At 44.7% G+C, this 24,034-nt stretch overlaps 2 protein-coding genes across 4 annotated transcripts; both read left to right on the top strand.

The window, feature by feature from the left end:
- The first annotated feature begins 30 nt into the window (after positions 1-30).
- LOC143956193 (uncharacterized) lies at positions 31-8,689 on the top strand. Of its 2 annotated transcripts, XM_077466348.1 has the most exons (7): positions 31-252; positions 1,330-1,554; positions 1,671-1,768; positions 1,847-1,952; positions 3,742-3,878; positions 3,963-4,077; positions 6,552-8,689. In XM_077466348.1, exons 2-7 carry the CDS (start codon positions 1,524-1,526, stop codon positions 8,642-8,644), a joined length of 2,580 nt encoding a protein of 859 aa, XP_077322474.1. In that variant the 5' UTR covers positions 31-252; positions 1,330-1,523; the 3' UTR covers positions 8,645-8,689. The 2 variants fall into 2 exon arrangements, with proteins under 2 accessions (XP_077322474.1, XP_077322475.1); XM_077466349.1 differs by lacking the exons at positions 31-252; positions 1,330-1,554; positions 1,671-1,768; positions 1,847-1,952; positions 3,742-3,878 and having other exon boundaries at positions 3,968-4,105.
- Positions 8,690-15,602: 6,913 nt separating this feature from the next.
- On the top strand, positions 15,603-21,979 carry LOC143955248 (uncharacterized). 2 transcript variants are annotated; one of them, XM_077465329.1, is made up of 6 exons: positions 15,603-15,833; positions 17,777-17,927; positions 18,014-18,137; positions 18,247-18,344; positions 18,427-18,541; positions 20,687-21,979. In XM_077465329.1, exons 3-6 carry the CDS (start codon positions 18,053-18,055, stop codon positions 21,892-21,894), a joined length of 1,506 nt encoding a protein of 501 aa, XP_077321455.1. In that variant the 5' UTR covers positions 15,603-15,833; positions 17,777-17,927; positions 18,014-18,052; the 3' UTR covers positions 21,895-21,979. The 2 variants fall into 2 exon arrangements, with proteins under 2 accessions (XP_077321455.1, XP_077321454.1); XM_077465328.1 differs by having other exon boundaries at positions 15,603-15,837.
- The last annotated feature ends 2,055 nt before the right edge of the window (positions 21,980-24,034 follow it).

The following is a 24,034-nucleotide window of genomic DNA, read 5'->3' as shown; positions in this document are numbered from 1 at the left end:
TAGGCATCAAACTGTGACACTACACCGGTGTGCGGCGGACTTCGTTCCATTTACCCGGGGTGACTACATTTTAAGAAGAAAGACGGGAGGTTCGCCACCGTTACTGGCTGTCACAGCGACTTCCGGTAGCGGCGCGGCCATGTTAGATGTGGGAAAGGGCAGTGAAGCGAAGAGGGCGGAAATAGGGGCGGGGGGGAAAGACGTGAAGGCGGGGCTGGCATTTCCTGTGCATCTCTAGAAGAGGGAAAAGTGGTGAGTATCTTCTATTGAGCTTTCTGTGCGCAGTAACTATACAGTATAGTGCGGCCAATCAGAGGCCAGCTTTTGTAGTTCTGTTTCCAGACAGGTGACATCTGATTGGTTGCTGATTCTTACTCCTGTTTTAGGTCAAATAGTGGATGGGGGACATAAAATGATCTCCAGTCTGCAGCCAGGTGGTGTAATTACAATCAGTGTCAACCTACTTAGTCCATTTCAAGTGGACCTGTCTGTAACATTGTAAACTGACCAGTCACAGTATACAACAAAAGAATGGCACCACCTTTTACCTCTAAAAGCCACCATTGACCTCCGGTCAGTGACTGTGCCTAGAATAAGATGGTGAACCTGGATGATCCCTGAACAAATATGGTGCCATCCTTCTGCAGAGAAAAGAAGATGAAGGCATTGTCAGGGGGCGTCATCTCTGTAAGGGGTAATAAATACCTGGAAGGTGGACATGGATACATTACCGAGCATGCTGAACCAAGATGCATGTCTGATGACAGGTCCACTGTAACGAAAGGGTCACATGACATCACTCTTATCTCTATTAATAAAACAGACCTGACCGGAGAGGTGAGGAGGATTCTGGGGGGGTCACATGACATCACTCTTATCTCTATTAATAAAACACAGACCTGACCGGAGAGGTGAGGAGGATTCTGGGAGATCACATGACATCACTCTTATCTCTATTAATAAAACACAGACCTGACCGGAGAGGTGAGGAGGATTCTGGGAGGTCACATGACATCACTCTTATTTCTATTAATAAAACACAGACCTGACCGGGGAGGTGAGGAGGATTCTGGGAGGTCACATGACATCACTCTTATTTCTATTAATAAAACACAGACCTGACCGGGGAGGTGAGGAGGATTCTGGGAGGTCACATGACATCACTCTTATTTCTATTAATAAAACACAGACCTGACCGGGGAGGTGAGGAGGATTCTGGGAGGTCACATGACATCACTCTTATTTCTATTAATAAAACACAGACCTGACCGGGGAGGTGAGGAGGATTCTGGGAGGTCACATGACATCACTGTTTCTGTTTTGTTCCAGAGATCTCCTCTAGTGAAGTCAGATGACCCTCCCCAGGCCTTCACCTCCCTCCATCATACAGGAACAAAGAGCAGAAGGCTCTAGAAGCCACCCAGAAGATCGGGGGAGGTGTTGTCCTGTCATTGTGTGAAGAACCGGGGGCTCCAACCTGGTGATTCCACTCTACTCCCCAACCAGCTGAGCACCCAGCAATTATGGCGAGTCAGCCGCCCCTCACATCACCGGGTAAGAGGAGACTTTATTGTAAAGGAGAGAGCAGTACGGAGGCTCCACCTAGATCCCCCATCATCTGATAAACACATAGAAACAATGTATTCAGTCAGTGTGTGTGTTTCCTACAGATGGATCCAGTAATGGGAACCCACCAGAGAGATGTCCCCGTCCTCTGTATTCCCGGGATTCCACACAGGAAGGTCACACCATCCCTCACCATCATCAGGTAGGTGGAGTTGATGTCCTCTGTGTAGATTTTGAATGTTTCTTCACATTTCTCACTTAGTATTTCTTTCCGTATCAGGCGGAGCTCCAGATGGACATTCCAAGCAATAATAAAGTGGAAGTAGAAGAGAGGTGTGTGGGGGATGGTCGGCCGTGTAAGGAGGAGGAGCTTCCGATGGAGATCAGTGAGTAGTGACCTGTTTCCATTGATATTTCCGGTTTGTGTTGAGTGTGTTTCTCTGATCTCCAGTGAGGAGCTCCACCTCAAACCTCATATACCAGCTTGTGACCATGTGACTTATGGAGTGCCTTCAAAAATTTGTCTCCGTAGGTCTGTGGGGGATGTTGATCTCCACAATTGACTTCCTTCGGGGGCCCGAATCCTCACCGGCTCCTAAACTCAAGATACTAACACAGGCCAGTCCGGGGCACTTACCGAAACATAGCCCCACCCAACACTTCATACCAAGGAACAGCCCATCCCACTTCTTCATCATAAGAAACACAGCCCCACCTACCTCCTAATAAATAAGAAACATAGCCCCCTCCCATCCCTTCATAATAGGAAACATCCCACCTACCTGTTCATACCAAGAAGATGCCCCTCCCACCCCTTCATAATAGGAAACACAGCCCCACCTACCTCTTATTAAATAAGAAACAGCTCCACCCACCTCTTCATAATAAGAAACACAGCCCTGCCTACCTGTTCATACCAAGTAGACGCCCCTCCCACCTCTTCATAATAGGAAGCACATCCCTACCCACCACTTATTAAATAGGAAACACAGCCCCACCCAACTCTTCATACCAAGAAGACGCCCCCTCCCACCTCTTCATAATAGGAAGCACATCCCTACCCACCACTTATTAAATAGGAAACACAGCCCCACCCAACTCTTCATACCAAGAAGACGCCCCTCCCACCTCTTCATAAAGAAACAGCCCCGCCTACCTGTTATTAAATAAGAAACACAGCCCCGCCCACCTCTTCATAATAAGAAACACATCTCCACCCATCTCTTATTAAATAATAAACAACCCCTTCCACTTCATAGTAAGAAATACAACCCCACCCACTTTATAATAAAAAAAAACACAGCCCCGCCCACTTCTTTATAATAAGAAACACATCCACCTATTCTTAATAAAAAAAAAAACACAGCCCGCCCACCTCTCTTTACCAAGAAACACAGCCCCACCCACATCTTCATAATAAAAAAATACAGCTCCGCCCACCTCTTTATAATAAGCAAGAAAGCCCCAGCCACCTCTTCATAATTAGAAACATAGCCCCGCCCACCTCTTCATACTAAGAAACAGTCCCTCCCAGTTCTTCTTCATAATTAGAAACATAGCCCCGCCCACCTCTTCATACTAAGAAACAGTCCCTCCCAGTTCTTCTTCATAATAAGAAACACAGCCCCGCCTACCTCTTATTAAATAAGAAACGCAGCTCCACCCACCTCTTCATACCAAGAAACAGCCCCTCCCACCACTTCTTCCTAATAGGAAACATAGCTCCATCCATTTCTTATTAAATAAGAAACACAGCCCCACCCACCTCCTAATAATAAGAAACACAGCCCCACCCACTTCTTCACAATACAAAACACAAACACACCCACTTCTTCACAATACAAAACACAGACACACCCACTGGTTTATAATGAGAAACACAGCCCCACCCACGTCATCATAATCTTAAATACAGCCCCGCCCACCTCTTTATAATAAGAAAATCAGCCCCACCCACCTATTTCTAACAAGAAACAGCCCCGCCCACCTCTTCTCATCGACATAGATGTGGATGTAGCCCACCAAAGACTCCTGGTGCTGTAAATCTGAATCCATGACCGGGGCTGGCAATACTCCATGTCTGCACCTGGCTTGGGGGGGGAGGGAGAGGCACTAAGCCAGTGACAGGAGCAGGGGATGAGGGCTTTAAAGAAACAGTTTTTTCTTCCCCGGCAGGTGAAAACGATGTCGGGAAACCTACAGCGAGATGTGGAAAGTCTTGCGACTCCTCAAAAACCTCCTCCAGAGAAAAAGCCGATACCGCGCCTCGGAAGGGTCGTCCGTGGAAAAGTCCCCCCCACTATCAGGTGGATGTATGAGCACCTCTGTTGGGTCAGACCTCCAGATCCTCCGCTGACTGAGCCGAGGAGAAGATTTACTTTTCTTTCTCTGTCCAGAGCGAAGACCTGTCAGATTTCAAGATTGTCATCGTTAAAGACGAGGTGAAGGAAGAGGAGATCGAGGAGCCACTGATGATGAAGAAGGAGGAGACGCTGGCAGCCATTGGCTCAGGTTAGATACGAAGAAGACTTGGGGTCGGGTAGGTCTTCTGGTGGTCACATTTTCTGCAGATGTGAATCCTAATCCTAATATGGTGGAACATGCCTTTAAGATTTGCATTTCTCAGCGACCTTGTGATCTCATGCGGCGGAAAATTTTAAGGAGGGCTTAGACAACTGGTGGGTGTGTCTGTAAATTCACCGTATGCAAAACAAGCAGTCAGGAGTAGGTAGGTGGTCTCAGACCAGCCATCTCTGATACTAGGGGGTGTGATCTGTCTGCCACCACATTGATTGATACCACGACATTCCAGTAAGACTTATTGGTTGTCCAGTGAAGAAGAGAAAAGACACTCAGATACCCAGATGGAAACCGTGAGCCAAATCCAATACCATCTGAAAATCAAGTCTATACGTCATGTCAGTAGGAAAGCACTGAGCCATATCTTGTGTAGGCTAAAGATCATGAGCCCCCTCTGCTCCTCCGACGACCTCCTGCTTTCTAGCTCCCTTGTTACCTCCTCCCATGCTCGCCTTCAAGACTTCTCCAGAGCCTCTCCCATCCTCTGGAACTCCCTGCCCCAGTCTGTCTGATCAGCCCCTACCCTGTCCACCTTTAAGAGTTCCCTGAAAACTCATTTATTCTGGGAAGCCTATCCCACACCCACCTAACTGTCCCCGAGCCACCCCCATCAAATCATTCTCTGCAGCTGTTACCTTTTGTACCACCACCCCCTCCCTTTAGAATGTAAGCTCTACGAGCCGGGCCCTCCTGTACCTTTTGTAGTGTACTGTAATTGTGTCGTCCCCCCTATACATTGTAAAGCGCTGCGTAAACTGTTGGCGCTATATAAATCATTAATAATAATGAGCCATATCTGCTGTTGGCTAAGGAGATGTGAGCCATGTTTGATGTTAGCCTGAGGGGGCACTGAGTCATGTCTGATTCTATTTATAGACCAACAAGGCATAGCTATAGAACACTGAGTCATGTCTGGATGGATCTGAGTCCATCTAGAGACCACCAAGCCATATCTAAGTCTTTTTAGAGACCACAAGCCATATTTGAATCCATTTGGAGGTCACCGAGCCATATTTGAGTCCCTATGGAGAACACTGAGCCATATTTGAGTCGCTATGGAGAACACTGAGCCATATTTGAGTCCTTCTAGAGAACACTGAGCCATATCTGAGTCCATCTAGAAGCCACAGATTCATATCTGGGTCTTTCTAGAGAACACTGAGCCATGTCTGTGTCCATATACAGAACCCATATACAGAACACTGAGCCATATCTGAGTCCATCAAGAGAACACAGAGCCATATCTGAGTCCATCTAGAGGCCACTGAGACAATTCTGAGTTATATTCTAGTGGGCACCAAGCCGAATCTGAATCCTTCTATAGAACACTGAGCCATATCTGAATCCATCTAGAGGTCCCCGAGCCATAGCTCAGTTATTCTACAGACCATTGAGCCATATCTGAATCCTGCTTTAGAACACAGTCATATCTGAGTCCATCTAGAAGCCACTGAACCATATCTGAGTCCATCAAGAGAACATTGAGCCAAATCTAAGTCCATCAAGAAACCAGTAAGCCATATCTTAGTCCGTCTAGAGACCACAGCCATTTTTGAGTCCTAGAAAACACTGAGTACATCTAGAGGCCACCAAGCCATATCTGAGTTCTTCTAAAGAACAATGAACCATTGCTGAGTTCATCTAGATGTCCATCAAGAGAACACTGAGCCATATCTGAGTCCATTTAGAAGCCACAGGACTACATCTGAGTCCTTCTAGAGACCACCTAGCTATGTCTAAGTCCTAGAGAACATTGAGCCAAATCTGAGTCCTTTGTCTGAGTCCATATACAGAATCCATATATAGAATATTGAGCCATATATGAGTCCATCAAGAAAACACTAAGCCATATCTGAGTCCTTTCTATAGAGCAGTGAGCCATATCTGAGTCCTTCTAGAGACCACAAGCCATATCTGAGTCCATCTTGAGGCCACCAAACCCTATGGAGAACAGTGCGCCATATCTGAGTCTGAGTTCCTCTAGAGAACATGGAGCCATAGGTCAGCCGTTTCCTTTATAGAACACCGAGCCTCAAATATGTTGAAGGGTTTTGGTACAATTTTCCTTATTGTATCTTGACGCCTAACAGGTGAAAACCCGGACAGCCTACTCACCATGGTCTTGCTACCTCCACGGTGAGCTGAACTGTTTGACTAGGTAGTCCATGCTAAGAAATCCCATCCCACAAATCTGGTATCATATGGATTGGCTTCTAGATGTCAACTGTAGGCCATTGAGCCCAACATGCTGTATGCAGGTAGCATAATAAAGTCTATATTGGCAAGTCCTTGGAAATGAGGTGGCCTTGGTGCAGACTCTTCTTATATTACGAGAATATTATCTGTCTTACTGTTTTAATACACTAAAATGTTATTCTGCATAATTATATGGTGTTCTTTAACAGGTGAAGACATGCAGGAGCATCACATTGTGTCCCAAGATTGTGACCTAGAAGAAGACAGCACCCCACAAGATTCCTCAGAAGATTCCTTCACCCCAGAAAACCATCCAGGACATCCCAGTGAAGCCAGCTCACCAGCTTCCTCTAATCCCGAAGAGGAATGTGTTGCTCCTAAGCCTCGGAAATATAAATGTCCCGAGTGCGGGAAGGGTTTGCTGCAGAGATCTCATTACCTGGCTCATTTGAGAGTTCACACCGGAGAAAAACCATTTGCGTGCTCAGTGTGTGGGAGATGTTTCCAAGGGAAGACCAACCGAGACCGGCACGAGCAGACTCACTCCAGCGAACGTCCTTTCACTTGCTCCAAGTGCGGGAAGACCTTCAAAACAAAGTGGTGCCTCGCCGCGCACCAGAAAGTTCACAACGATAAGAAGTCCTCATATAAATGTTCCCAGTGTGGGAAGTTTTTCACCACAAACTCTTCTCTTAGTCGACACTACTTGTCCCACAGCGGCGAGACCCCCTTCATGTGTCCAGAGTGCGGGAAGAAGTACAAACAGAAGTCGCAGCTCCTCCGGCACCAAAAAGTCCACACGGGGGAAAAGCCATTTTCGTGTCAGGAGTGCGGGGAATGCTTTATTTGGAAGTTCGCTTTGAGCGCTCATCAGAGGATCGTTCACACAGAGGAGGGCACATTTCCTTGTTCTGTGTGCGGGAAACGATACCCGTTTAAGTCGAGGCTCATTGAACATCTCAGAATCCACTCCGGCGACAAACCTTTTCCCTGCCCTGACTGCGGAAAATGTTTTCCGAGCAGCAAAAAGTTGGCTTTGCACCAGAGGCTTCACACCGGTGACGGGGCGGTTCCCTGCCCGGACTGTGGCAAATGGTTCACAGGCCAGTCGCAGCTTCGAACTCACCGGCGTGTGCACACTGGAGAGAAGCCGTTCTCGTGCGCCGAATGCGGGAAGGCCTTCAAACAGCTACCACCCCTTCAAAGACACCAGAAGCTCCACACGGGAGAGCGCCCTTTTGAGTGTACGGAGTGTCGGAAGCGGTTCATTACCAAGGCCGAGCTCATTAGTCACCAAAAGGTCCATTCGGGACTGAAGCCGTTCTCCTGTGAAGAGTGCGGGAAATGTTTCACCCTAAAAGGACAGTTCAATGCTCACCTACGCAGCTTTCACGTGGACCAAAAGCCGTTTCCTTGCCTGGAATGCGGGAAATGCTTCGTCCACCAGTCGCACCTCGCCACACATCAGAGGGTCCATACAAGGGAGAAATCTTTTCCCTGTTCGGAGTGCGGCAAAACCTTCCTTCACCAGTCGTATCTGGCTTCGCACATGAGAGTCCATTCCCAGGAGAGGCCATTCTCATGTGCCGATTGTGGGAAGAACTTCATGTTGAAGGTGTATCTGGAGAAACACCAGAAAATGCACACAGCTGAGGCCAGAGATAAGAAAACGCACAAGGCCGAGGCTGGAGATAGGAAAATGCACACAGCCGAGGCCAGAGATACGAAAACGCACACGGCCGAGGCCAGAGATAGGAAAACCCACACTGCCGAGACTGGAGATAGGAAAATGCACACAGCCGAGGCCAGAGATAGGAAAACGTACACGGCCGAGGCCGGAAATAGGAAAATGCACACAGCCGAGGCCAGAGATAGGAAAACACACGAGGCCGGTGATAGAAAAACGCACACGGCCGAGGCCAGAGATAGGAAAACGCACACGGCCGAGGCCGGAGATAGGAAAATGCACACTGCCGAGGCCGGAGATAGGAAAACGCACACAGCCGAGTCTGGAGATAGGAAAACGCACACGGCCGAGGCCGGAGATAGGAAAACGCACACAGCCGAGTCTGGAGATAGGAAAACGCACACGGCCGAGGCCGGAGATAGGAAAACACATGAGGCCGAAGCCGGAGATAGGAAAACGCACACTGCCGAGTCAAGAAACCAGGATATGCACGCTGTAGATAGAAATGATCGGAAGACACACCGCAATCAGGATACGCATGACCCGCAGCCCAGCTTCCAGAATCCCGCTTCAGAGTCGGACGTAAAAATAATAAACGTTCTTATTTTACTTTAGTAGGAATTTTTATCCACAGAGTCTAATAAAGATAATTACCCCAAACTCTGTTTTTTGGTTTGTCACCAATCTTCTCGTTCCTGGGTCTACAGGTCGGGTCTGGAAAGTTGGTGTACGTCTGAGCAAAGCGTAAGTGTAAGTTCAAAGCAGAGTCCATGGAGAGGTCTACAATAGCATCAGATGAGTGAGGCCGCTAGCAGATGGTGAGGGTGGCTTCCCTTTGTGCCAACCGAAGTTCCAACCAACATTCATTGGGCAAGAATCACCAATAGTGAAAATAGTTTATAGGAGCCGATACATATGAAGCCAAAATACCAGGAATATTGTTATTACTGTTATTATAAAACTCCCCCAATCTACAGAATATGCAGGCCAGTCCCTATTTATATTGTAAAGTGCTGCGTAAACTGTTAGCGCTGAGTAAACTGTTAGCGCTATATAAATCCTGTATAATATTTATGACTGCAGTCTACACAGTGACCACAAGGTGGCACTCTTTGGTGGCTTTGAGTGAGTCTAAAGTTCTGATATTCCCCCCTCTGTCTACATTTACACTCGGCTCCTGTGTTTCTTTGGTTTAAAGCGGTTGTAAAGGCAGAAGTTATTTTCTTATTTTATTTATTTTTCTTATCTTAACCACTTTCAGACCGGACCAATTTGCTGGTCAAAGACCAGACCACTTTTTGCGATTCGGCACTGCGTCGCTTTAACTGACAATTGCGCGGTCGTGCGATGTGGCTCCCAAACAAAATTAACGTCCTTTTTTTCCCACAAATAGAGCTTTCTTTTGGTGGTATTTGATCACCCCTGCGGTTTTTATTTTTTGCGCTATAAACAAAAATAGAGCGCTAATTTTGAAAAAAACGCATTATTTTTTACTTTTTGTAATAATAAATAATATATAAAAAAACATTTTTTTCCCTCAGTTTAGGCCGATACGTATTCTTCTACATATTTTTGGTAAAAAAAATCGCAATAAGCGATTATTGATTGGTTTGCGCAAAAGTTATAGCGTTTACAAAATAGGGATAGTTTTATAGCATTTTTATTAATAATTTTTTATTTTTTTATTTTTTACTAGTAATGGCGGCGATCTGCGATTTTTATTGTGACTGCGACATTGTGGGGGACCCATCGGACATTTTTGACACATTTTTGGGACCATTGTCATTTATACAGTAATCACTGCTATATAAATGCAGTGATTCCTGTGTAAATGACACTGGCAGCAAAAGGGTTAACCAGTGGGTGGCAGTGTAGGGGTTAAGTGTTCCTAGGGGTGTGTTACTAACTGTGGTGGGGTTGGGCTTTCATTTAGTGTACACTGATCTCTGCTCCAATCACATGGAGCAGAGATCAGCGTCACTAGTTGCTAGGCAGAATGGAAAAATGTTGTTTATACAGCATTTCCTCCATTCGGCCGCTCCGTGAGACGATCGCGGGGATGCCCGCGGCGATCGAGTCCGCGGGTCCCGCGACCGGACTCACGGGGGTCCCGACCAGCGCGGGAGCGCGCCGCCGGCGGCGCGCTCCCGATGGCACGGCGGCAACGAATATTGGACGTACATGTACGCCAATATGCCTGCCCGTGCCATTCTGTCGACGTACATCGTCGTGCGCTGGTCGGGAAGTGGTTAAAGTGATTGTAAAAGTTTGTGTTTTTTTTTTTAAAACAAACATGTTATACTTACCTGCTCTCTGTGCAAGGGTTTTGCACAGAGTGGCCCCAATCCTCCTCTTCTGGGGTCTCCTGGCTCCTCCTCCTCATCGAGTGCCTCTTCGGAGAGCCGCTTTCCATGGGGGCACCCACGCGGGCGCACTCCCGAGTCCTGCTGCTGCGTCCTTTGACACAGACAGCAGGACTCGTCTCCGCCCCCAGCTCCTGTGTCACTGGATTTGATTGACAGCAGCAGAAGCCAATGGCTGCTGCTGCTATCAATCTATCCATTGAGGACCCGAGACTGCGGCTGGAGCTGCTGGGCTCGTCCTCAACACTGTAACGATTGGGTTTAGGTAAGTAAAAGGAGGGGGTCTGGGGGGGCTGCTGCAGCAAAGAAGAGTTTTCACAAAGTGTTTGATAACCCAAAAAAATAAATAATACAGATCCCGGTCCCTTAGAACAGATTACACAGCACAGTGCTTTTTAAAACAACTTACATAGTGTGCTATGCTACTAATAGAGAGGCTGGCAGTGAATTATATAAAGGCCTTAACAAATACTTTAAGGCAAAACACCACAAAGGTTTACAACTCCTTTAATGCATTAAGATAAAAAGCCTTCTGTGTGCGGCAGCCCTCCTCAACCCCCCAAATGCACATCTGAGCCCCATCTCTATCCAGCAATGTCCACGAATGCCTCAGTTGCACGGGACTCTCCCTCCTGATTGGCTGAAACACAGCAAAGGGTGCCAATGGGTCCGCTGCTGTGTCTCAACCAATCAGGAGAGAAAGTCCCCGGACGACCTTGTGGTCACTGTGTAGACTGCAGCCACAAATAGGGACTGGCCCGCATATTCTATAGATTGGGGGAGTTTTATAATAATAGTAATAATAATATTCCTGTATTTTGGCTTCATATGTATCGATCAATCAAACCCAGCCAACCAGGAGAGAGGAGGGGGCAGAGCCGAACTGCAGCTCCGTGTCTGAATGGATACGTGACACTGGAGCTCGGCTCGGGTGCCCCCATAGCAAGTGCTTGCTGTGGGGGCATTCAACAGGAGGGAGGGTAAAAACAAACCCTCCCATGGGACATAGATGTGACAACTGTAGTTCTGGCAATGACCACAAGGACTCGCTACAATCCAGTAAACATAATAGTATATAGTGGTACTTCAGACCATCGTCTGTATTATGTATAATTAGGAAAAAAACAAAAAGGAAAATTTGGACTATACAGGCCAAACAAGGAGCAAAGATTTGTATATAAAATCACAGAATTTCATTGTATAACAAAATAGTTAAAACAATTCATACAAAAATGTATAAAACCCATTGAGCAGTAGTATTGAGCTATTGTACTCTGTGAATGCACATGAAGACTATCTTTTACCAGCACTAGCAGACAAAAGATATACTAACATTCTGGTGTATCTACAGAATACAATAGCTCAATACTACTGCTCAATGGGTTTTATTCACTTTTGTATGAATTGTTTTTAACATTGTTTGTTATACAATGAAATTCTGATTTTATATACAAACCTTTGCTCCTTTTTTGGTCTGTATAGTACGAATTTTTCCCATTTTGTTTTTCCTAATTATACAACCTAGTAAACAATGTCGCAAAAATTAGTGCAGTTCTAACAATGACCACAAGATGGTGCCATTGGGTCATATAAATGATATTGATATAATTATAGCAATATAACAATTCATAACTGCAGTTCTCACTCCACCATCCTTAGAACTGCAGCGTATGACCTTGTGGTAAATACCAGAACTGTAGTTGCAATTATAAATTTGTAATTACAATCGCCACTGCATGGCTATTGACTTGATATTTATTACTCATGTGCAGTTTTCAGAACTGCGGACCTTCACAAAAACCGCATATAAGTAATAAATATTGAGTCAATGGCCATGCAGTGGCGGTTGTAATTACATAATGATATTTGCAACTACAGTTCTGGTATTTACCACAAGGTGGCGGCAGATACACTTCATATGCTGCAGTTCTAATTAAGGCCACTAGGTGGCGGCCTTTCATGTTTAATTATTATGCTTGTAGTGTTGACACTTACCACAAGGTGGCGCATATCCATAATGAATTGTTTGGAGCTGCAGTTGACATGCAGTTGACATGCAGTAGCGCTTTCTGTAACTTAGAACTAAAGGAAAACCTTTATGGATAGAGTATTGAAGTGTTATAACCCCTGTCAGTTTTTATTTTATTTGCAATCTATTGACATTATGGTCATGGTAGTATTTTTAGTATTACTATTATTTTAAATGCCCATTTATTATTTTTTTGTGTAATATTTATTTTTATTTAATTAAGTACTTTATTATTAATGAATAACTGATAACCACAGATGTAGTTCTGATATCCTTCATAATAATGTCACAAATAATAATAATAAATAATAATTATTAATCATAATAATGATTATTATAATTATGATAATAGTAATCGTAACAATAATTAGTACAGTTCTAACATTGACCACACGGTGGCGCTTTTGCAAATGTGGCATTTAGACTGAAGTTCTGCTATTCAACCACAAGGTGGCACACGTATTACCAGCTACAGTTCCAACAGTGTCCACACAGTAGCGCTCTAACAAACAAATAATTACTTCTGCACTTCTGATAATCGCCACAAGGCGGAGAGCTATATTAGTAACTGCAGTTCTAAGCATGGCCACACGGTGCCGCACCTTTTTTTTGCAATCTATTGCATTATGGTCAATTCATGTATAATTGTTATTACTATTTTACAAGCTCATTTCTTATTACTTTATTTAATTTTATTTTTATTTAATGAAGTACTTTATTATTATTATTTACTGATAACCGCAGAAGTAGTTCTGAAGTCCTCCACATGGTGGCACATATAATAATAATAATAATTATTAATAATTAGTGATAATAAAAATAATAATATTAATTAGTGCAGTTCAAACATTGACCACGTGGTGGCGCCTTTGCAAAATGGTAATTTTGGTTGTAATTCTGGTATCGTCCACATGGTGGTGCAAATAATAATCATCACTAATAATAATTAATGATAATAATAATGATAGAGATCATTGATGATAATAATTAATGCTAATAATTATTACAGTTCCAAGATTGACCACACGGTGGCGCTTTGGCACAGTGCCCATTTTTTTTTACTGCAGTTCTGATATTGAACCACAAGGCGGCACACGTATTAAATATTACGAGCTGCAGTTCCAACAGTGCCCACACAGAGGCGTTTTAACATACGAATAATTATGGTTGCAGTTCTGATAATCACCATAAGGCGCAGGACTAAATTAGCAACTGCATTTCTAAACATGACCACACGGTGACGCTTTTGCAAATTGGTCCTTTTTACTGCAGTTGCGATATTTAACCACAAGGCGGCACACGTATAAAATATTACCAGCTGCAGTTCCAACAGTGTCCACACAGTAGAGCTCTAACAAACGAATAATTATTTCTGCAGTTCTGATAATCACCACAAGGCGGAGGACTAGATTAGTAACTGCAGTTTTAAGCATTGCCACACGGTGGCGCACCTTTTTTTCTCCAATCTTTTGCATTATGGTTAATTAATGTATTACTATTATTTTACATGCTCATTTATTATTACTTTGCTTAATTTTATTTTTATTTAATGAAGTACTTTATTATTAATGAATTACTGATAACGACAGATGTAGTTCTGATATCCTCCACAAGGTGGCGCAAATAATAAAATAAATAATAATAATAATAATTAGGGATAATAATAATAATGATACTACTAATAATTATTAATAATAATAATAATTAGTACAGTTCTTACATTGACCACACAGTGGTGCTTTTTCAAAATGGTAATTTTGATTGTAGTTCCGATATCGTCCACATGGTGGCGCAAATAATAATAATTATCACTAATAGTTAATGATAACAATGATAGAAATGATGATAATAATAATTAATGGCATTAATAATAAGTAGTACAGTTCCAACATTGACCACACGATGGCGGTCTGGTACATTGGTCATTTTTTATTGCAGTTCTGATATTCAAACACAAGGTGGCACACGTATAAATATTACCAGCTGCAGTTCCAGCAGTGTCCACACAGTAGAGCTCTAACAAACGAATAATTACTTCTGAAGTTCTGATAATCACCACAAGGAGGAGGACTATATCAGTGACTTCAGTTCTAAGCATGGCCACACGGTGCCGCACTTTTTTTTGCATTCTATTGCATTATGGTCAATTAATGTATTATGTTATTACTATTATTTTACGTGCTCATTTATTATTACTTTGTTTAATTGTATTTTAATTTAATGAAGTACTTTATTAATTAATTGCATTATGGTCAATTAGTGCATTATTATTATTTTACATGCTCATTTATTATTACTTTGTTTAATTTTATTTAATAAAGTACTTTATTATTAATTAATTACTGACAACGAGAGATGTAGTTCTGATATCCCCCACAAGGTGGTGCAAATAATAATAATAATAAATAACTAATAATAATTAGTGATAATATTAATGATGATGATAATAATTATTGATAATAAATATAATAATAATAAGTAGTACAATTCTAACATTGACCACACGGTAGCGCTTTTGCAAAAATTGTCAATTTGATTTTAGTTTTGGTATCGTCCACATGGTGGCGCAAATAATTATAATTATCATGAATAATACTTAATGATAATAATAATCATGGTGATGATAATAATAATAATCAATGCTAATAATAGTAATAATAATAATTAGTACAGTTCCAATATTGACCACACGGTAGCGCTTTTGCAAAAAAAATTTTTACTGCAGTATATACAACCACAAGGCGGCACACGTTTGCAGTTCCAACAGTGTAGCAGCGCTCTCTAACATATGAATAATTACGACTGCAGTTCTGATAATCACCACAAGGGGAGGACTATATTAGTAACTGCAGTTCTAGTCATGGCCACACGGTGGCGTATTGGTAATTACAGCTGCAGTGCTTATAATTTTTCACAAGCTGGCGAGCATTAAAAAGAATGTTTGCAATACTAAAGATGGCCACTAGATGTCCTTTATGAGTCATGCGAAAATTGCAGTTCTAAATATGAGCGCACGGTGGCGCTATTGTACTATACAGTAAGCTCAGTGAAACGCAAGGAAGTAAGGGTTGGTGGAACGCATGGACCGGAAGAAGAAGAAAAAACTGAGATTAGTGTTTCAGACCTATCAGGACTTTGGCCCTAACCAAGAAGTCGCCGTCTAATAGGAAAAAACCCTCATAAGAGCCCGTCCTTCGTTCACAGCGTGGAGCCCCTCGGAGCGGAGAATTCCCCACCCCCTACACTGAGATCCCTGGGGTTCTCCCGGACTCCGCTCTTCCTTTACTTCCGGGTTGTGCGTTTCACGCCCCTGACACATCCATCATGGCCGCCAGCGTCGATCGGAAGTGGGGAGCTGAGCACCGGAAGTGGTGCAGATGTTTCCTGTGCTGGTGGAGTGAGCAGAGGGGAGGTTGGTGAGTGCATTGTCCTCATTATGGGCGGAGTTGGGGGGATTGTATCTCCTTTCCAGGGACAGGTCTTTATAATGTGGGTCTGTCCCTAAAAATCAACCCCCTGCAGCGTGGCCTGTCTGTGTGCCAATCCCAGGAAAGGTGGGGGGGTTCTGTCCCTGGAAGTGATTATTCCCGCAGTGGTTGGTCGGAGTTCCTCCCGCCTCCTCCGTACAGCGATGTGTTGACCATGTTGGGGATTGATGGAGCGGAGCGTTGGGTTCCATTATTGGTGGAGGAGATTTATAATAAATTATTTAATATAAGCTTCTGTCCACCTCACAGTTGGTTCCGCCGCCCACAGGGCACTGCCATTATGGCGCATGCGACTGGCCTTCTTCTCCGAGAATGCCCATCAGAACTGCTACACTGGTGCAGGTGATATTCCACGCATGCGCAAATAAAGTAACATGAAGTTTCCTGGCGCGTCTTCGCGCTTGTGCTGGAACCGGTGCAAGCGCCGCAAAGCTCTTTTGGGACCTGAGCCCTACTGCTCATCTGTGCGTGGCCCCTAAAGGTTGCACATCTAGGTGTCCTAGTGGTAAGTAGAGTGGTAACCTTAGCCTGGACGCCAACCAGGGCACGCCCCCAACGCATTTCACTCTGACCCCTCCGGAGCTTAGCTAAGGTTTTTTTTTACCAGGGGAAGTCTAGGTATGTAGATGTGCCTGGCCAGATCAGGAGAACTATACTTTTTGCTGTGACTTGGCCAGTTCTAGCTAGATCATGGCTATCATTGTTGGAGCCACAAGCAACCCAACCCTAAGCAGATGAGGGCCACCAAATATAGGTGATCAAACACTTCTAGTTGGATCATGGCCACCATCATTTTGAGTTACAGCCCACACAACTCTGGCCAGAGTTGGTCCAGCTTAGATAAGGCTGTAACCAGGGCAAGTCTAGCTATGTATATGGGTCTGGGAAAATTATAAGTTAGATCATGGCCATCATTGCTGAGCTCCAGGAAACCCAACCCCAAGCAGACGAGGGCCACCATACATAGGCCATGACCAGACTATTCTAGTTGGATCATGGCATTGGCAACCATTGTTGGGTTACAGCCAACACAACCCTGGTCGGAGTTGGTCTACCATAGATCAAGCTGTAACCGTGGAAAGTCTAACTAGGTAGATAGGCCTGGAAACAGGGCCAATTAGATCCAGGTCTTCATTGTTGGAGTTACTACCATCACAACTCTGGCCGGATCAGGGGAACCATACTTATTGCTTTGACTTTGGGCAAGCAAGTCTGGCTAGATCATGGCCATCATTGCTGAAGCTTGAGGAAACCCAACCCCAAACAGACAAGGACCACCATACATAAGCTTTGATCAGACAACCCTAAATGGATTATGACCTCCATCATTGGAGTTACTGCCAACACAAGCCTCATCAGAGTTGGCCGACCATAGATCAAGTTTAACCAGGGAAAGTCTAACTAGTTGATAGCCCTGCAAACAGGGCCAGTTAGGGCATGGCCTTCGTTGTTGAAGTTACTACTATGACAACCCTGGCCAGATCAGGGGAACCCAACTAGGTGCTGTGACTTGGGCAAGTCTGGCTAGATCATGGCCTTCATTGTTGGAGTTACAAGCAACACAATCCTGGCAAGATCAGGGTCATGATAGTTAAGATTATGACCTCTGGTTATAGCCCTATTATGGCCACCACTTCTGGAGTCACAACTCTAGCCAGACCAGTCAGCTGCAGCTTTAGGTTATGATAAAGGGAAAGTTCAGACTAAGTTTTGCTGTATTTTATTACTTATGGAACATGTTTGAACCCCTCTACATCCTATCATAGGAGAGCATAACATGGACAATAACTGATAAAGAACTCTTTAAAATCTGAACATGGCAATTCTGCTATCCACATTTTCTTCATTCAGATTTCTCCATACACAGGTTTCAAAAGAGGAGTGGAAAGAAGAGGTGACCTCAGGCTTCCCGAGAACCTAAGCAGGAGCTATCAGCATCACAGTGCCTCCATCTCACTTCCTTAGACAAGATAATTCTAGAAGACGCCCAGAAGATCAATAAGCTGCTGACGGGGAAGGTGAGCGGTGCCGGGAATTCTGGGACATTATCCAGTAACAGACAAGGGATGTGTCTGGATGGTGACTGTATCATTGTGTGTGTCAGGTTCCTATAAGGTGTCAGGATGTCACTACCTATTTCTCCATGGAGGAGTGGGAGAACTTAATAGGACACAAGGATCTCTACAAGGACATTATTATGGAGAATGAGCCGCCCCTCACATCACCGGGTAAGAGGAGACTTTATTGTAAAGGAGAGAGCAGTATAGAGACCCCCCCCCCATCTTCTGATGAACTCATAGAAACAATGTATTCAGTCAGTGTGTGTGTTTCCTACAGATGGATCCAGTAATTGGATTCCACCAGAAGGATCTCCGCGTCCTCTGTATTCCCAGGATTCCACACAGGAAGGTCACACCACCCCTTACCGTGGTCAGGTAGGTGGAATTGAGTACCGCATTAGCAATTGGCAGGTATACATTATACTAATATTTATGATTACATTTCCTAACATTTTAGGCTGAAAACCTGATGGACATCAATGTTCTGGTGAAAGAGGAATCAGAAGAGGAGGAGATCATAATCCCGGTAGTGGTGAAGGAGGAGGAGGACATTCCTACAGAGAGCAGCACAGGTTAGTAATAAACATGACATTCAGAGACGATTCACAGAGTTCTGTCTCTGCAGCAGTTCATTGCTCTTCTTCAATCAGGTGCTCAGCGGGGAAATCCAAGACCTCATCAAATCCCCCACATGTCAGCTACACATCATTAAATTGTGTGTTGCTAGTCCAGAGATGGAACCACCTTCCCATCTACCACACATATCCACCTATTGTCTTTATGGATTCTTTAAACGAGATGAGATTAGTCTGCGTAACAATCAGCATAACATATACACAGATTAGCCATAGCATTATGACCACCCACCATAACCCATTGAGGCATGGACGCCACTACACCTCTGGAGGTATGCTGAGGCTTCTGGCATCAAGCCATCAGTAGCAGATCCTTTAAGTAAGTTGCAAGGTGGGAACCCCATGGATTGGAATTGTTTTTCCAGCACATCCCACATATGCTTGATTAGATTGAATTTGGAGGCCAAATTAATACCTCAAACTCGTGTTGCTCGACCATTCTTCAATTTCATCAGACCAGGCCACCTTCTTCCATTGCTCCGTGGTCCAGTTCTGATGCTCACATGCCCGTTGTAAGAGCTTTTGGCTGAGGACAGTATAGCAACCCTGACCGGTCTGTGGCTCTGCAGCCCCCATACACAACAAATCTGTGTTCTGACACCTTTCTATCAGAACCAGTATTAATGTTTTCAGCAAATTAAGCTCCAGTAGCTCTTCTATTGGATCAGATTACACATGCCATCCTTTGCTCCCCAAGTGCATCAATGAGCCTTGCCTGCCTATGACCCTGTCATCGATTTGCTGGTTTTCCTTCTTTGGACCACTTTTGGTCAGTCCGGACCACTGCAGACCGGGAACATCCCACAAGAGCTGCAGTGGTGGAGTTGCTCTGCCCCAGTCGTCTAGACATTACAATATGGTCGTTGTCAAAGTCACGCAAATCCTTACACTGACTAATATTTTTCTGCTTTCAACACATCAGCTTCAGGGACAACATGTTCACCTTCTGCCTAATATATCCCACCCACTTTCAGTGCTATTTTAATGAGAGAATCAATGCTATTCCCTTTACCTGTCATAATGTTATGGCTAATGGTGTATATAGGTAAGACCCTTGAAGGAACCTCAGACCTTTTTCCTTGCCACCAGGCCACAATAGTTTTTACAAATAGTATTTCCATTATTCTGATACAATGATTCCCACGCTATGGAGACCAAAAATGGTTCCATGACCCCTTAGTGTAAGTAAGTGGGTCTATTGCGCTTTTTTTTTTTACCAACTTAACTTGGTTATTTCCCAGAGTAGCATGCACACTTCCCTTTAAGACTCCTCTCCACGCAATGGGAAATCCCTTCGATCCTTCCTCCCTTGCTCCAGGTATATATATATATATATGTAAGCCAACCTGGAGAAGCAGCCTCCAATAGTGTTACACTGCTTAATTAAAGCAATTTTTAAAAACAATAATACACTTACAGTAATGTGTGACTTGCATAGATACACAAGCAAAATCACATAGGCATGTGTCCGTGATACTTCTGCTTTCCACCCACCAGAAATGAGTTCCCGGAAGTGATGTAGGAGGCTCCGCCCAACGTGTTTTGTCCCTGTTATGTCACCCGGAGCTTATATATGTTAATATACATATATGCTTCTATTTCATTTTTTTTTTTTTTGTATTAATCAAGGAGGTGTATTGTAGTTCAGCATCTAATACATCTTTAGCAGTAGGCCTCTGATTTGGCCTGAAATGTGGCTTTTGGCTGTTTCAGAACCTCTGGTCTTTCAACCTTTTTTTTTTTTTTTTTTTAACGGCCTCAGCGATGGTTTGTTTCTGGGACATTACTGTGGTTATGGTTGAGGTTTAGCTTTTGCGTCGTGTTACACGGGACGTTTTGGCCTGGTGAAGCTGAGCATTGTTTCAGTTGCCTGTAAAACATACTACAATGGAAAGGTCCTCCAGCACCCCCTCCTTCAGAGTGAACCCGTCTATGCAGGGTGGAGAAACAGGTGCACTTAATGGGGACCTTCAATCAAACTTAACTGTACTGTTATGTAAATTATATTATTTTAGTTGTTGGCCTCCACGATTCTCCCATGGCTTTCTCCATAATTCTTTTTTTTTTCCCCCTTGCTTGCAGGCAGAGCAGTACGTAGGAAACCTCAGAAAGGGAGAACTTTTTCATCTCCAGTTTGTAAACGGAACGCTGTCACTCAAAAATCTTCAGGAAGAGGACCGGATCACTGTAACCCTGAGGAACCTTGTTCTGGTCAGTCAGCGCTGGACGCGTTTTCCTGTTCAGAATGCGGAATGTGTTTTTCAAGATTGTCCGCTCTTATCTCCCACCATGAAACTCACACGGACGAGGGACCCTTGATATGTTCCAAATGCGGGAAATGTTTCACGGCAAAAACAGAGCTCGTCTTGACGGGTCAGAACCAATTTTCATGCTCCGCTTGTGGCGAAAGCTTTGGGCAAGAATCCAGTCCTGGACAGAAGACTGCCGTGGAGAAGCCGTATTCTTGTGCGGAGTGCGGGAGGTGCTTTGCAAGTCAGGCTTCTCTCGATAGGCATCAGCTGACTCACTCTGGGCAGATGAAATTTGAGTGTGTGGACTGCGGTAAACATTTCCCCTTCCGGTCCAAGCTTTTACAGCACCGCAGGATGCACACCGGGGAAAGACCTTACGTGTGTTTGGAGTGTGGCCAGTGTTTCGCCTGGTCCTCCCACCTCCGCGCTCACCAGAGAAACCATGAAGGCGTGACTTTTCCTTGCATTGAGTGCGGGAAGTGTTTTAAGGAAAGGTCACGGCTGCTCGCTCACCAGAAAATTCATGCAGGCGAGGCACCATTTACCTGCTCGGAGTGCGGGAAAGGTTTCATCACAAAGACTGACCTCAGCAGTCACAACAGGGTTCACACGGGGGAGAAGCCATATTCCTGCGCAGAGTGTGGTCAGAGGTTCGCCTGGTCGTCGCTGCTCCGTAGTCATCAGAAAATGCACTCGGAGGAGATGCCTTTCTCCTGCACTGAGTGCGGCGAAGGGTTCCTGGACAAGTCCTCGCTTGTGAGACACAGGGCAGCGCACACAGGCCAGACACCCTTCACCTGCTCCGACTGTGGCAAGAAGTTCTTGGACAAGTCGTACCTTAACAGACATCGGAGGATACACACGGGGGAAAAGCCTTTTGCCTGCTCGGAGTGTGGGAAGGAGTTCATAGATAGATCAAATTTTATTAGACACAAGCGACTTCATACTGGGGAAAAACCATTTATTTGTTTGGTGTGCGGAAAGGCCTTCGCCCAAACCACCCATCTGATCAAACACCAGAAAGTTCACTCTCGTTAACTCACCTTTAGATCATGTGTGTGGGAAAATGTTTGCAGTGGAATAAATGTAATAAACTCCAGCTGTGGTCTGGTCTCTGGCTCCATTTTCTTAGTTTTTTTCAATGTGTCTTATTGTTGCTAGTGTATTATTAATATAAGTCGTAACCTGGTGGCATTGCTGGGCACCTTTTGGTCTAGTTAGAATCCCATAGCTAAAAGTAATCGGGGCTTTAGACATCATATTTATAAAAGAGTCCGTATGCAGGTTTAACTTCTTGAAGATCAGGGACGTCCTCTTCCTCCATCCCACCCGGAGGCATGTCCTCTCTCTCCATCCCACCCAAGAGGATGTCCTCTTTTCCGGCACTTTTTGTTCACATGTAACAATCAGGTGTTTTTTTTTTTTTGCTAGAAAATTACATATATATATATATATTTTTTTTTTTTTTAAATTTTGTTTGCCACACGGTATTTCCACAGCGGATTTTCAAATGCAATCTTTTGAAAAGATAAACTTTCTTGATTTTTTAATGTGAAAAAATAAAAATCCCCAGACCACAAATCCCTCCTCTGCCCTTGGAAGCATCCAAAACACCAAGATCTGTTTTTGAATACTTTTTATTTTTTAAATGGCGGCCGCTGACATCCGGGTAAACCTTAAGTAAGGTCATATCATCTCTTTTGGGTTACAATTAGGGAGACCCGATCCCAACTGGCCAGCATACATGCCGGCTGATATCTCAGGTGTCCTGGTGGGACGGCAGAGCCCGAGTAAGCCATGGAAGGTGGCGGGGGGCGACATCCCCTCCCACTGCTGGTAATAGCAAACGAGCGGCTAGTTAGCCACTCTGATTACTATTACAAGAGAGGCGACCATCTGCTCTAATAAAACAGTACCGGGGTGATGCCTGCAGACATCACCCCGGTACAACCGCTTGAATTCAAATGACGCACTAAAGTGGTGGAAACTCACCGAGACTTAGTTCAGATAGGCAGTGCTGGGACAAGGTCATCTAGAGCCCAGGACGAACATGCCAAACTGCACCCCTCCAAGATGTATGAGCATTATATCTGAGCAAAAAACTGTCCCCCCTCCCCCCCAAAAAAATAAAATTGAGCACTAATCTGCATGCTTGCTCTCTACGCATACATTCCCCCGCCTCCCAGTACAAATCCGCTTCCCCTGTTGATATCCCACCCACCCCCAAAAAGTTTTTTTTTTTTTAAATCTTCAAATCTCTTGAATTTCCTCTCCAAGTACATATCCCCCCCACTCCAAATTCCCTCTCCCAGCACAACCCCCTCCCCCCAGCACAAATCCTCCCCCTCAGCTTTCTCCTCTCAGCACAAATGCACCCCTGTTCATCTCTCCTAGCACAAATTCCCCTCACCCTTCTACCATGTAACCTCCTCTAACAGAAATCTCCTCTCCTAGCACAAAATTTCTCCCCTGCCTCCCAACATCAATCCCCCTAAAGCACCACTCCTAGCACACCTCCCAAATTTTCCCTCCTAAACAATTCTTACCCCCTGCTGATCACCAGATTCCCCCTCCCAACACAAATCTCCTCCCAATCTCATTGTGGTGTCCTTCACCCCACATGATACCACAGTGCCCAGGGAAGCCTCCCCTACTGACCACCTCTTGTCCCGGCCCTGCGTAGAGGTATCACATTTTTTTCTTTCTTTTGTCAACTTGACCATCTATGGCTATTTTCCCTGCCACAAGGAAGGTAGGTTATAGAGGAACCATCAGAATGTTTTCTAAGGAATTGTGGACCACAGACACCACGACACTGGGGAACCTCGTGGTTGAGGGGGTTGGCTCTTTAGAAGTGCTGAAGGGTTCTGGATAGGAACCCCAGACCCAAGTCCCTGAATTCCCTGCTCCTATCCATCCATTTCTCTGTTCCTGCCCCAAGTTCCTTAGTGTCATCTCCGTGAGTTTCCTGCTCCAGTTCAGAGTCCCCTCTCGAGTTCCCTGCACCATTGTTAGGTTTTCTTTTCCTCCCACTGAGTTATTTGCTCTATCCCTGAATTTAAGTTCCCTCCTCCTCCCACTTCCCCTGAGTCCCCTACTTTATGCCTGAATGCCTTGCTCCTACCCTGAGCTCTGTGCTCCATTGCTTTCAGTTATCTTCTTCACATCAAGTATCAAG

The sequence above is a fragment of the Lithobates pipiens genome, unplaced genomic scaffold (genome assembly GCF_037356315.1).
Source record: "Lithobates pipiens isolate NorthernLeopardFrog02 unplaced genomic scaffold, aLitPip1_a1.2 Scaffold_35, whole genome shotgun sequence".
In the NCBI taxonomy this organism is placed as follows: Eukaryota; Metazoa; Chordata; class Amphibia; order Anura; family Ranidae; genus Lithobates; species Lithobates pipiens.
This window is presented reverse-complemented; position numbering and strand designations above follow the sequence as displayed.